A 14,227-nucleotide genomic window follows, 5' to 3' on the forward strand; every position below is an offset into this window, starting at 1 on the left:
TTTGTCGGTTGGTTTCGAGTAGATGTCTGTATGGAGTTTGCTTTTTACCAGTCTGGTTGCTGTGTCCAGGAAAACGTTGTTTGAGTTGGAGACTTCTGCCGTGAATTTTATTGAAGGATGAAAGTTATTTGTCTTTGGTATGAAACCATCTAGTCTTTGTCTTCCATGTTGCCACTTCATTTCTATCTCATCGATAAAGCGTACCCACTGGAATGGTGTAAGTGCAACCGATGCTAAAAGTTGACCCTCCAGTTTTCTCACAACAATATTAGCATACAAAGGAGCCATGTGTGTAACCAATGAGGTTCCCTTGATTTTCAGGTAGTTTTCTTCATTGAATTCAAAGTTATTTAGTTTTTGGACAAGCTCCAAGAGTTGGACTAGGAAGTGTGTGGGTGGATTGTTTACAGATCTTGTTTCCCATGCATGTTTCCACACGCATGTATCCCTTCGTTGTGTGATATGTTAGTATACAACGATGTGACGTCCAAGGAAACAAGCAATGTTTCTGGTTGTAATGGTTCGCTTGCTTTGCAATTTGATAGGGTAATCCGTCGTGTCCTGAAGATATGATGGTAATTTGTGGACGTGTGGTCTCATAAAATGATCCAAATATTCTGATATCCTTTCTGTGGGATGCACGTTACCAGAAACTATAGGTCTGCCCGGGTTTCCTTGTTTGTGGATTTAAAAGTAGAAGATACAATCTACCTGCCCTTGGGTTTTCTGGGCTTAAGTATTTTCTCGTCTGCTGGTCTATTTGCCCGATTTGGTACGCCTCGTCAATAATATTAGTGATGGTCTTTGCATATTCCAGTGTTGGATCCTGGTCTAATTTTTGATAGAACATAGCATCACTAAGTTGTCTACTTGCTTCATTAATGTAGTCTTCCCTATTCATAATGACCACAGCGGAACCCTTATCTGCAGGCTTAATTACGATGCCTTTTCTTCTTTTCAGTGAGTGTAAGGTCTATGTTTTTTCTTTTCTCATATTAGAGTATACGTTAATATGATTGATGTGTCTGGAAGTGTCGTTTTCAAATGAGTTGATAAAGGCTTCTAGGTTTGGAATTGGACTTTTTGGTGGGGTCCAATTACTTTTCTTTCTGAATATGGGTTGTTCGCAGCTTATATTTTCCTGATTTATTTACTGGCTGCAGGGCAAAGGGGCCTTGAGTCCCAGTCGGCGGCTAAAATGTTCGTTGTCAGTTTACAGCGTTTATCTTAATCAACCCCTGATACACGTGATCCCTTGCTGGATCCAGTGCACGTGAAAGTGCACTTGAAAGGATTGTTATTCGCCATATGATATATATATATATATATATATATATATATATATATATATATATATATATATATATATATATATATATATATATATATATATATATATCGTTTGTTGCATTTACGAATATTATACTTGCTGTGCTGTGGGAGGGATTTTTCCGTTGAATTTTTGAATTTGTAATTATTACATACAAAAATCCCCCAAATAAGAGATGTCCACATTGTTATTGCAGCTTTTTCTACCATTGTGCCGAAACTAGATTTCTTATTGTTATTAAGCTGTTGACATCACTTGAACGAAGTAAGCAACCTAAATTCTAAAGCTGCAAGAAACGTAACGGTTATTTTAAATCAATTTTGTTAACTCTGCAAAGGACGCATCAAACGTATATCATATAAAAACGTATATCATATACAAACGTATATCATATACAAAATATACATGAAGAAAATTGAAATTCGTTGGTAAACAAATAAAATATAGTCATCCACAGAATGATTAATACTTGTGTTCTATTATTACATTAGTAATACACCTTATATCAAAACAGTAATATGTCTTACTTGCCCTTTCTCTTTCGTTTATTAGAATAAGTGTCTTTTGATAATTTGTAAGCTTCTACACCGATTCTTTCATTTGCAATAAAACTTCAAGCCATCCAATTTAACTCGTTTTTATTTTCTTTATTGCCCCCTTATCAGGTAAAATTATGAGCCAACTGACGGACAGATAGGCACAGGCAGTCTGATACAGTGAGCCAATCATCCAATTTTTCAGGGAAATTAAATAAGCTTAGTAAACAGGTTTAACTCTAGGTGACCATTAGTGTTATGTACCACTTTTACTTACTACCGAGTACCGGGAGAAGATCTGTCAGAATGAGGGCCATAACTAGATCTCTAAATCTGTGGTCATCCTTGATAATGATCTGAGCAATGCTTTCGGTCGCCGGAATATGTGGGATTAAAACTTCGTCTATCGGTTGTATTACTCCATTGGCTACGACAATATCACCACCATGCACTGCTGCAAACCCATTCACTAACAGCTGTAAGAGTGTAAAGTGAGATATTTAGATAAGCAGGTAATATAGACCTCGATTCAGTTATAAGTAGCTTAAATAAGAAATATATTAAAATAGAAGATTGAAAATGAAGGTATAAATAGCTGAGTAACAGTGGTGTCATAAATAGTGTTGTTGTTGTTTTAGGGTTTACGGCCATTTGCATGCTATACATACATGGCGGCCAGTATAAGTGGTGGAGGAAGAACCCGGGAAAATCCCGGTAAGAAACACACATCCAAACATTGCTACTGGCAAGCTTTTACATATACCCAGATTGGCAAAGCCCGAGACTTGAACACACGCGGACAGAGATGAAATAGCAACAATCTGTAAAACGAATGCTTTGGACCACTCGGCCACATCTGTAAGTAGTGATAAACACCGTTTATAAAGTGTACCAGCTTTAAGGTACGTAATTAAACTACGGTATGTCATTCGTATGTTTACCATAAATATGTTAAATAGATATGAGTGACCATCGCCTATCCCCGTTCCCTCCTGTGATGGACTTTCTTTTTGACTTTTTTTAACGTAGCTTTAAAAAACAATTCAGTCATATCGCTACGATGTCTGCAGTGTGGCAGTTTATAGAGATGTCTACACTGGTGTATCATGTCGGAGACATGTACCATGATGTCCCACCCAGTCACATTATCCTGACACCAGGCCGACCAGATCTAACAATAACCTCTTAATGCCTAGCGCCAAGCGATGGAAGCTGTTAGAACCATTTTTGTAAGTCTTTGGTATGGCTCAGCCGGGGATCGATTCCGCGACCTCCCGCATCCGAGGCAGACGCTCTAATCACTAGGCCACCCTGTGATGGATGAGACCACCTATAGAGAGCGGATAGAGTTAGTCGATTTTCAGGCTCAAATTTATGTTTTACTTCCATACGAGAGTATTTATCATGAAGAGTTGTGTTATGACTATTTGATATCCACTAGTCCACTACTGTCCTTTCTTAGTTTCTTTCTACGTCTTAGTGTTGGATTGCAAAAATAAGTCATTTTCTTAGATGCGATTTTGTCCGTCCCTCTATCCTATTTGTAAACCTATCTTTAAATATACATTCCTCAGTGTCCTCTAGTGCGTGTGCGCACTTATGTGTGTGTGTGAAGAAATATTCTTTAGCCATTTCCGTTGCATATGTTATATTGGATAGTAAGTCTATGTATATGATCCTACCCCTCCTATCCCTCTGTATGTATGATAGTATGTTCGATAGTAAATATAAATACACGAGCTACCCATGTTCTGTTCTTCTAGAGTCCATACGTTCTTTTTTTCTTTGCGATTAAATGCAGAATCAAAATAAAACTTAAAAATACCCCACATTCAATCTGCACTGGGCTGTAACTATAATGCGTATGAACAATTCCCTTCTGTTTAATTGTATGTAATGGTATATAGGTATGTATATGTGCATGTGTATGCTATTAAATTTTCCTCAAACGTGCTTTTCTTTTTTCAAATTGTTCATTTACTCTGTTCAAATCTTTCATTGTTTTCTATTTTTTCCCTTCTATATTTACTGTTGTTTTGCAATATGTTGTATTTCAATTTTATTTTATTTAGACTGTCCTTATGTTCTAAATTTACTTCGAAAAGTAGTGCATGTATGTCGGTTTTGGATTTTTGTTTCTTTTCTAGGAAACAGCAACTATACTTCATGATGTTTTCTTATTTAGCAGGCATCCACACACGATGTGTAACCCTGAACTATTAGCATCAATAGTCCACGAAAGTTAACTGGCCTAGTCAAGCAGACAGAGGTATAAAGTGACGCAGAGCAGTGATCGGCAAAACCGCCTATGACAATTTGGTTTTTACTCGACTTTTATTATATGTAAATTCGCACTCGCGCGGTTCATTATCTGTTCTAGAAACTGTCGTTGATTTTCCATTTTCGCCAACATAGTAGAGAACTCGGCCATGCTAATAATTTTATCCTCAGTAGCTACCGAATGTAGTTTACTAACGGTGTTGAGGCTACATTGTGCTGCTGCAAGCAGTTCTGAATAGACACGTATTCATGAATATAATCGTTTCCAAATAAATTTGCTAGCACCACTATAGACACCGGTTGCTATCGATAAAGCCATGATAATACTTCAAACTGGTGCACACGCACATTTATCTAATTACCCTTTCTTTACTGCTACAACTGTCATACATTTATAGAAAGTATCTTTCTGCGGAGTATTCAAATGGAAGTGTAGTGATCCGTTCATTTAAGACCACACCGATTACGTCTGTACCTTTTACATCTAACGATCGTCTTTGCCCAATAACTGCTACCCGAACGATTGCGTTCTTGTTAAAAACAGTCAAGATCATTTTTGTCTCAACTGAGTCAATGTTGGTGTAAAATATTCATTGGTGAACTTAACCGGGGTGGCTACTGCGGTTAATACCATTTCAACCTTATGACACGTGGTGATATAGTCAACGTTTGGGCATTTGCCTGTGCGATGATTCCAAGTGGACCTTGAGTTGATTGTGGTACATCATGGTGGTTCCAATGGTTGATTTCTATTTGATCCTTAATAAGATTATATTTGAGTGCATACGATGATTTGGTAACACCATTTTAAAGTAGATAAGTAGTACAAATTTGCTATCGACATTTACATGCGTTGTCAGTTGATCTAATACTCGGTCAGTAAATTCTACAACCTCATCACCGCGGTCAGAATCAATCATGTTAATAAAGATGAGTCTAATTTTAAACAGAAACGTCAAAAACGTTGAAGTATCTGATAGGAGTGATGTTGAGTCCTTCGTATTGTATTTCCTCTCCGGCGACCAACGATACTGACATGATGCGAGATTTAGGTTTATCAAAGCTATTCACATTAGGGAAAATAAGTCAACCACTTGTTGTGGTGGCATTTGTTTCCTTTCTTCTTTTGCTGATCAAAATATTTAACTATGCTGTAACTATAGTTCCTAAACGTGATGGTTCGGGCAAATTTGTGATCTTTTTATCCACGTATTTCTAAATCACATTATTGGCTGTATCATCATATCCTTGATAAACTCTACCGACACGCCGGTGTCTCTGATTCCCCAATTTTTCAGTGGCCTCAGTCAGGGTTTTTTCCCCCTCAGCGTTTTTCAGTTTGACAATAATATATTTAATGTCTACGTTGGACGTTTGCGATTTATCTTTAGTTTTCTCTTCAAAAAGTCATAAGCTCTCTAGGATAAACATCCAAATCATATTATGTGTATTTAATTGGCATTGTTCGTTGGCTTTTCTTAATGATTGTATGTTATGTATATCTGTATTGTGTTCTTGACTTTGTCCAAAATTAAGGTGATATTGTACCTTACCAGTTACGTTTAATTTGTAAACAACATAATACACAGTTAATATCTCTCTATTAGTGTCGATTAAATATTCATATCAGTATTGTTGGTAAACATGTTTATAGTCTTGATACTGACCGTAGAAACTTCTAGAATGGAAACTTTCATTAAGTGGACAAAGTATTTTCAGAAAATGGTACTTGTTTTACATAGGTCAAATAGAGGGGTATATAATCTTAACATCTGATGCATCTGATCATTATTATCGTTGTGTTCAGTTTTTCATTGAGTGGATTTATTTATTTAAAGTATTATTCACTGGACTTACAAAGTGGTGAATAGTATTCTTGGACAGAATCATTGATTTGAATTATAGTGAATTCAGACAAAGGCATTTTGGATTATATTCTTGTGAGACATCAGAAGACTTAGTATTTTAAAAAATCACTGGCACGTTAGCATAATCGAGATTACAGGCACATCAGCACGTCCAATACTGGATTTCAATTGGAATACCACTTGAATTCATTTGAAACTTCATACATTAGGATTTGTGATAGAACGTTTAAGACCATTTCGGATTTAGTTCACAATATTGTAAGTACATTTTAAATTTTCACTTTATATTCTAGGGAAATACATTATTTGTTGCAGTTTTACAAAACTTGTTGGTTTCTGTTCTTTTCTGTTGGTTGGTTTACTTAAAGTCGTAGCAATCAAGGCCAGTAATAAACTCAGTCAAATCCGCCTTGGTGGCAAACCTGCTCAAATCCACATCAGCACCGTTTGTCGGGCTGAGTAACGTCCTTAAATGTTATTAGACATTTTGTATAATATTAAACGTACTAAAATGTAAAATGTGTTTGCGGGGTAGGTGAACGCCCACGTGCCCACAACACTTTAACAACAAGATGAGCACATAATGGTCCATCCAAACGTATTTGTACAGGTATAGTTGCTTGTCGTCCACGCCAACTGCGTAGGAAGGTAGTGCCATTCCTTAAATAATTAACAACTTGAACTGGTGGTGCAGGACAATACGAGTCAAAATGCAAACGATGTTGAGGTACCACAACTGTTGCAACCCAATGAGTGCCAGGTCCTGAAGTAAAATTCAGGTTGACAATACCGGTTCACGTATGGGTGACACCATCGATGCAAGTTCATTTCGCATAAAGAGGTCACAAAAATGCTTGACTGATTTTGCTATCTTGAGTAAATCTATAATGGCCAATGGACGCGTGACTTTCTGCGTGGATAATCGAAGACCTCTTTCCTATGATATTAGCGACTTGTTCCTGGTAATTGAAGGCTTCTTCCTGATTTTGATAGACTTACCAGGTTCATGATGTACTATGTGAACACCATCCACCTTCATTAACGCCATCCCAGATGCAGTTCCTATAGTACATAACTCCTCAGCGTCTGCATCTGCGGGAGCCGTTGCTGATAACGACGCCGCAATTGCTGAAAGGTTTCGAAATATTCCACTGGTTCTTTGCATATGTGTCACCGTTGACTTGGAGAATTTTAATGTCGTTTAGATGTAGTGTGTTTGGCCGCATTAAGCTGAGCAAGTTGTGTTTGGGTCTACCACACGGGGGCATTTCCATTTAATTTTGCCGGAGAAAGTTTCATGGTGACCATAAAATTGTCTTTTTTTGTATTCTGTTAGTTATTTCCCCAGCTGATTTTCATTAAGGCCGATCTTGACTTCGTGATAGGACATTATTGTTTCAATACGTAACGCATTCAATTATGTAATATCCACATGTACATCATTGACCCTCATTCAGTCACCAGTTCCCTCCAGCAACAGAGTCTTGTCAGTAATGCAGCATAACAATCATAACCACCACCAGCCGCACCCACAAATGCATTAAAATGTATGACAGGAACGGATTGTTTAAACAAATGCAGGTGTTCCAACGAAAAGTAATAAACCGGATACAACGTCAAAAAGTCTTGTTGGGAAATATGCAGCCACGTGTCAACGTTTTGATGCCGGTCCATATACGCCCACAAATTGTGATGTGCACGTGCAATATCAGGAGTGGCATCTCTGTAATTAGGCTGAATTTCTTCAGAAGGTTCTTGATTATCGTTTAACCGGAAGGAAACTTCAGTCACTTGTAAGTCGTTAAATGCCACTTTGTTACGATCTTTGTCATTATCTCGCTCAGTATTTTGAAACGCAACGAACACATTTTTCGGTACAGTAAGGCCACGTTGGGTACTTATTTGACAACGAAACTGCCCCGTAATAGCACTTGATGGGTGCGCATTTGTGGTATGTACGAGAAACGACAGCTATGACGCTGTACCAGATTCCACAAAAGATAACAAACGTGATTCTGAAATCAGTGAAGTGGCTAGCAAAGGCATCCACAAAGTCAATGTTGACAACTCAACTGTAATATCAGTGACACCTCCATCATGCCATATTTCATCGTTGGAGTTGTTCTTGCGAAACAAGGTGGCTGTATTTAGCTCCAAAAATAACCATGTAAACGTCTCTAAAAAAGCCAAATGTGTGACTGAGTGGGGATCACAGAAAAAGAAACGTTAATGAAGCACCAAGGATTTGTGATCGACGTTGTGTAAATACAAGATTAAAATTTTGGTTGGTTCCTGTCACCAATGTGGTTTGAGCAGCGGCGTATGGCTCAGGAGAGTCATGATGAACAACAAGGGCTGTATACGGTCAATAATCTGCACGATTAGTTGCATCTTTGACAAGCATCCTTGATGGACAAACTGTTTTCGTGTAATCATCGCTATATCTGGCAAGTACAAGAACTGTCGTAGCTACATCAAAGTTTTCAATAATTGCTTAAATTTCCATTCAATCGATGAAATAACGTGCACTATTAAATAATGCCATGATTCCATTGTTGACAAATCCAAATTAGACACATTGTCATCGTATTTGTTATCGTTTTCGGCAACTGAAAGTTTTCCCTCATTTTTCAAGAATAACTCACATGCAAGAAAAAAAACCTGGACGTGTCCTGCACTTTAAATTTTGTTTATAATTGCGTTGGGTCTCTGGCTGGGTATGAATAATACGGCAAATCTCTTTTACTTCGATTCCCAAACACAGGTACGCCCATGTTAAATGCTGGATCAGATACATCTTTAAAATGAGACAGTATATATTCATTATTTATTTTGTCTTATATCTTTGCGCATATACCAGGTATTCAATTTTCTTCTTCAGCGAGAGCATTACATATAGTATGGGCTGGAAATTTCCCCCATAATAGGAAAAATATACAGTGTGGGAATATGTCTTATAGCAGTAAATTAAACTGCTGCCAGAAACTATATTTAATACTGAAGAATTTCCGTGGCATATATAGTATAATGGCGAAAAATACTCAGGTGATCGACACTATGAATATTTTGGCAGGAATTTGTGGAGATCTCTAAAAATAATATAGTTCTTTCCGATGAGTGTCGTGTAAAATATGTGACAGAAAAACTTAAATAGCTGTTTCGTTTGAATGCATCGGTTTATCAAAGCAGCTCAAAAGATGTTATATGTGTTTTCAGACGCATAATTCGAACACAGTGATTACTTGATTACCGTATGAATGATCTTAAAACTTGAAATGAATAAACTAGAACAAGCAGTCAAAACCCATTTGTATAATACTGTGCAAGAAAAAACATGGATTCTTGAAGTTGAGTAAATTACCAGCTACATCTGATGCGAGCTAGGATTGATATTTCAAATGAATCCTGTGATGATTTTAGCGAATGTTGTAGCTATAATAATGAAGACATCCGACAGCAAATCAATTAAGTGATTTTGGGTATAAATATAATGTAATCTGAACTCGCCAAACTTCAGTATATCCATAAAAAATGGCACAACGACGCCTAAGAGGAGGGACGTTATCACCGAAAACAATTTTCAGAAGCTATTACTAAAAGCAACCAAACAAAACTATTGAGGAAATTTACTAAAGCTCTTATACATTTAACGTTATTGCATTCAAACGCAAAAGACTGGTAGTAGTCGAGTTGGCTGGTAGTAATCAAGTAGGCGTAATACTCAGTGATGGATCATTTGATTTACTATGGGCTGATTGTAAGTTGGACTTCACTGCGTTGGCAAATGAAATTTTAACGACGTTTGCGAAACTGTATATTGACTCAACAAAAATATATTTTTTGAGATAGCCTGATTGAAAATTTCGGATTAACACACGATCTCGTAATGTATTTTGTAAAGTTCTCTGTTCGCCTAGTCTCAATATTGTGTACTATTTGAAGTTGGTGAGGAAACAAAAGACGTGCATCTATGTTCAACGAAATGAGAAAATGAATATGAGTCCAGCGATGTAGCTCTTCCAATTGGAAAAACTTTTATACATATAAAAAGCTCAATGGCATTGGGACGCAACAAATGCAAAGGCGTATGCCGTGGAAAATATTAACTCTTCGGCAGAACATGTCATTGTGAATACTAGATTACCCTTAAGGATCGAGACTGGGACGTTCTAGAGCTGCGGAGTTAAACATTGACGACAAAACTACATTATACATCGATTTGATATTTAATATAATGACAGTCGTACGTGGACATGTGAAATTCGTGCGCGTTGTAAACCCTAGAAAACCCGTTTACGCGACATATTTTGGAACTGGCCTCTTTCACGTTGTTCGTCGATTGTTTACAGGTGCAACAAAGGTACTTGCGGGATTGTCTTCTCGGGTTGAACCACTTGTAAAACAAAGTGCAAGTCGTTGATGGTATCAAAAACGTTGCTGTGGGTCGGATGAAAAAAAACTGGGATAACAAGCGAATCATTCGCTTCGAGATCGACTACATCGATTAGTGACTTGAGCACCCCCAAAAGCGGCCATTTGTCCATCAACCGAAAATGTGCTGGCTGCGGTTGGTTAAATTATTAACGACTGTATAATTCATAGATTGCAAATCTAGCAATGGGAAGTGGATTACGTTGACGACTTTGAGTGACAATGTTGGTGTTTGCCTGTTACGGCTTTGCGTCACTGTATGAGTCTAGCAGCTTCTTTGAGTCACTTCACATTTGTGTTCGATTAATAGTCCACCGGTTGCACAACGTTTGTAGTTTGCTTGGTAAAAAATGGAGGATAGAAGCTCTGACTCAGAAAAAGTAATAAAAATCCAATATTGACAGTGATACTACAAAAAATGTTAAATTTAAACAATTTTAAATTTGTAAAAGTTTGCATTTTTGAATGTTTTCAATTGAATAAAAAGTTTTTAAAAAATTATATCTTCCCTTGACATTTTCATTTTTTAATTTATATTTCTGTAGTACAAATGTAGCATTTCTAAAGATTTGTTCGTTTGTGACTTTTCCAGTTTAATAAACCTTACGCATGTCAGTGACTAGTTTGCAAAATTTTCAAATTTTGTTTAAATATTTTAATCATTGTCATAATTTTTCAACACTTTATAACTTATTAGTATTTACTTCTTTTCTTGTGCAAATGTATTTTTGTTTTTCATTTGATTTTGAAATTTTTTAAATCTTGTATTATAAGACGTTTTAAATTTGTTGAAAATTTGTAAACGTAATTTGTTTTTGTACAATCGTTGAAGTTAGTAATTTCGTACAACTTTAAGAGTTTCTTTTATGAAAATTCTTTTTTATTCAGTAATACATTGTTTCTAGAATGTTTTACAATTATTCAAATGTCATTTACAATTTATTTTTCATTTTTTTGTTCATGGTAATTTTGTTCCTGATTGTTTCAGCCAGTTCACATCTTCGTGTCAGTTTCTTAATTTTAGAATTACTTTTTCTCGCGGCCCTTTTAATTCAATAGTCAACATTTTTATTTATGTCTGTTAAGTTCCGTTTCCGTTTCAGAATTTTAGCATTAGTGTTAGTCTAAGTCGTATTTCTTAAGATAATATTCAGAAATGTTTAGTCTGAGGTAAAGTCTGTGTCTATTTCAGAATTTTGTAATCAGTTTTATTCTCGGCCATTTTAATCCAATATTCTTAGTTTGTTTTCGGTGTCTTGTAAGTTCTATTGCAGCCTAGGAATTTTAATAGGAATTTGCATACATGCTAGATATATGATCCCCGCCTTGTTAAAACAAACCCTGTAAAACAATCCTCCTTCATACACGTAACCTCGATGCAACAACCATTTCGAATGTCACATTGTCTCGGAATGGGCACCATAAGTGGTTCAATATCACCAGGTGAGTAAGGATGTGTATTGGACCGTCAGTAAGTATCTTAGGTTACCATGGTGACTTAGATGTTTAACCAATGTTAAATTCGAATTCCCCCTTCCTTCCCCATTTCTTGTTTCCATAGTATCGTTCCAATTATTACTGATTTTTAGTTACTAAATGGCACACTACGATCGGCTTAAACCATTAAAATAATAATAATAATAGTAATAATAATTTATTATTATTATTATTATTATTATTACAACAGCTTAACAGTCCCTAGCATTCCAAGATCCTGACTGAAAGAATGTTAGTTCGAATCTTACCATTGGATAAGCCCTGGTTGGCATCCATGGTGTGTCCATGTGCAGGACACTTTAATAGCATATGCACAAAATAATATAATTTTGCTTCTATGCTGTAAAACAACAAAAAAACTCCCCTTTGTTCTAGATCCGTTCTTTCAGCTCGAGCATTTCGTAAAATAATTTTAGGTCCTGTCATAAATATAGGAATTAACTATTCAGCATAATCGGTATGGTTAATTTAGACAAGCGTGATTTTGTAATTTTATGTGTACCTTGGTCTTCCTAGCTATGTTTATGCTGTGTCCAGGCTCATTTACTGACCATATTCAGTAAAAGTTCGATGTTTTCTTTTTTCTCCATGTTCTACATGAAAGCATACATGTTTGCCTTTTTTCTCTCAATATTTTGAGTAGTTTCACTGAAAGTTTGATGTTTAAATTCTCATGTGGACAGGTATTGTATTCTTTGTCAAGTTAAATTTTCTTACGGTCTCTTTCTTAATTACCATTTCATATACATAATAATTCTCTTGCTAATCTTGTCAAGTGGACGTTTTGATTTTTCGGAGGATTATGTTATTAAACGATTATTATATCTTTGTAACTGCTCTCTTTCTTTCCCGTCGTGGACTTTCCATGCCCAAAAGGTCGGGGAAAAATATGAATTCCCGTGTAAGCACCACCATATATATATATATATATATATATATATATATATATATATATATATATATATATATATAGATAGATAGATAGATAGATAGATAGATAGATATAGATGTGTGTGTGTGTGCAAATAAATATGTGTGTGTATGTGTGTGTTAACAAAGCAAACACTTGCCCCATTCGTTGCTTTTGCGATTTCCACAGACTGTCCTAGTAACGTTGTACGATTCTCTACTCCTGAGATAAGTGGAGCGATAACGATTTCCTGTACGATGTGATATTTCAGCACATCAGCCAAGTTCTGGGGATGTGATGTCAAATAGTTTGCTGTATGGGTAGGTAGACGAGCAAATGCTGCATCTGATGGGGCAAACACCGTAAATGGTCCTGTAAAAATTATTATAGAAAATTAATATAACAAGAGATAAAATATGCTGTAAGCCAACACTACTTCCATCATCTCTCTAATTTTCATATCACCTTTCCTCTAACCACATTTTTTCCTTAGCTTCTCCTAAAAAGAGTAAAATAATAATCTAAGAATGTACTATCAGTCTGTGAACAATGCTCCGTTCACTGTTAAGGGTATATGACAACGGGTAATGGTATTTGACTGCTGTGACTGCTCTACAGCTGGAAAGGTTACATAAAAAGCTTGTCTATTCTGTCAGCTGGAACGGTACATAAAAAACGTGGCTATTCTGTCAGCTGGAAAGGTTAAATAAAAAGCGTGGCTATTCTGTCAGCTGGAAATGTTAAATAAAAAGCGTGATTATTCTGTCAGCTGGAAAGGTTACATAAAAAAGCGTGGCTCTTCTGCCAGCTGGAAAGGTTACATAAAACGTGTGGCTATTCTGTCAGCTGGAAAGGTTACATAAAAAAGCGTGGCTATTCTGACACCTGGAAAGTTTACATAAAAATCGTGGCTGTTCTGACAACTTGAAGAGATAGATAAAAAGCGTGGCTGTTCTGTCGGATGGAAAGGTTAAATAAAAATCGTGGATCTTCTGATAGCTGGAAAGGGTACAAAGAAAGCGTGGCTATTCTATCAAATGGAAATGGTACATAAAAACCGTTTCTCTGTCTCTTCTGTCAGCTGGAAAGGTTACATTAAAAGCGTGGCTCCTATGACATATGGAAAGGTTACATAAAAAGCGTGACTCCTATGACAGCTGGAAAGTACATAAAAAAGCGTGGCCCTTCTGACAGCTGGAAAGATTGCATAAAAAGCGTGGCTCTTCTGTCAGCTGGAAATGTTACATAAAACGTGTGGCTATTCTAACAGCTGTAAAGGTTACATAAATAGCGTGGCTCTTCTGTCAGCTGGAAAAGTTACATAAAACGTGTGGCTATTCTGTCAGCTGGAAAGGTTACATAAAAAAGCGTGGCT

The 14,227-nt window shown here is 36.4% G+C and overlaps 1 protein-coding gene across 1 annotated transcript in view; it reads right to left on the reverse strand.

The window, feature by feature from the left end:
* LOC149797482 (periostin-like) overlaps positions 1–14,227 on the reverse strand; it is a 34,821-nt gene that overhangs the window by 14,636 nt on the left and 5,958 nt on the right. Inside the window, exons 2-3 of the mRNA XM_089962290.1 lie at positions 13,013–13,224; positions 2,144–2,342 (exon numbers count right to left, since the gene is read on the reverse strand). Of these exons, the coding sequence (XP_089818416.1) occupies positions 2,144–2,342; positions 13,013–13,224 (411 nt within the window). The remainder of the gene's footprint in view (positions 1–2,143; positions 2,343–13,012; positions 13,225–14,227) is intronic.

This window comes from Sinohyriopsis cumingii, chromosome 6, assembly GCF_028554795.1.
Source record: "Sinohyriopsis cumingii isolate HCF-2022 chromosome 6, ASM2855479v2, whole genome shotgun sequence".
Lineage (NCBI taxonomy): Eukaryota > Metazoa > Mollusca > Bivalvia > Unionida > Unionidae > Sinohyriopsis > Sinohyriopsis cumingii.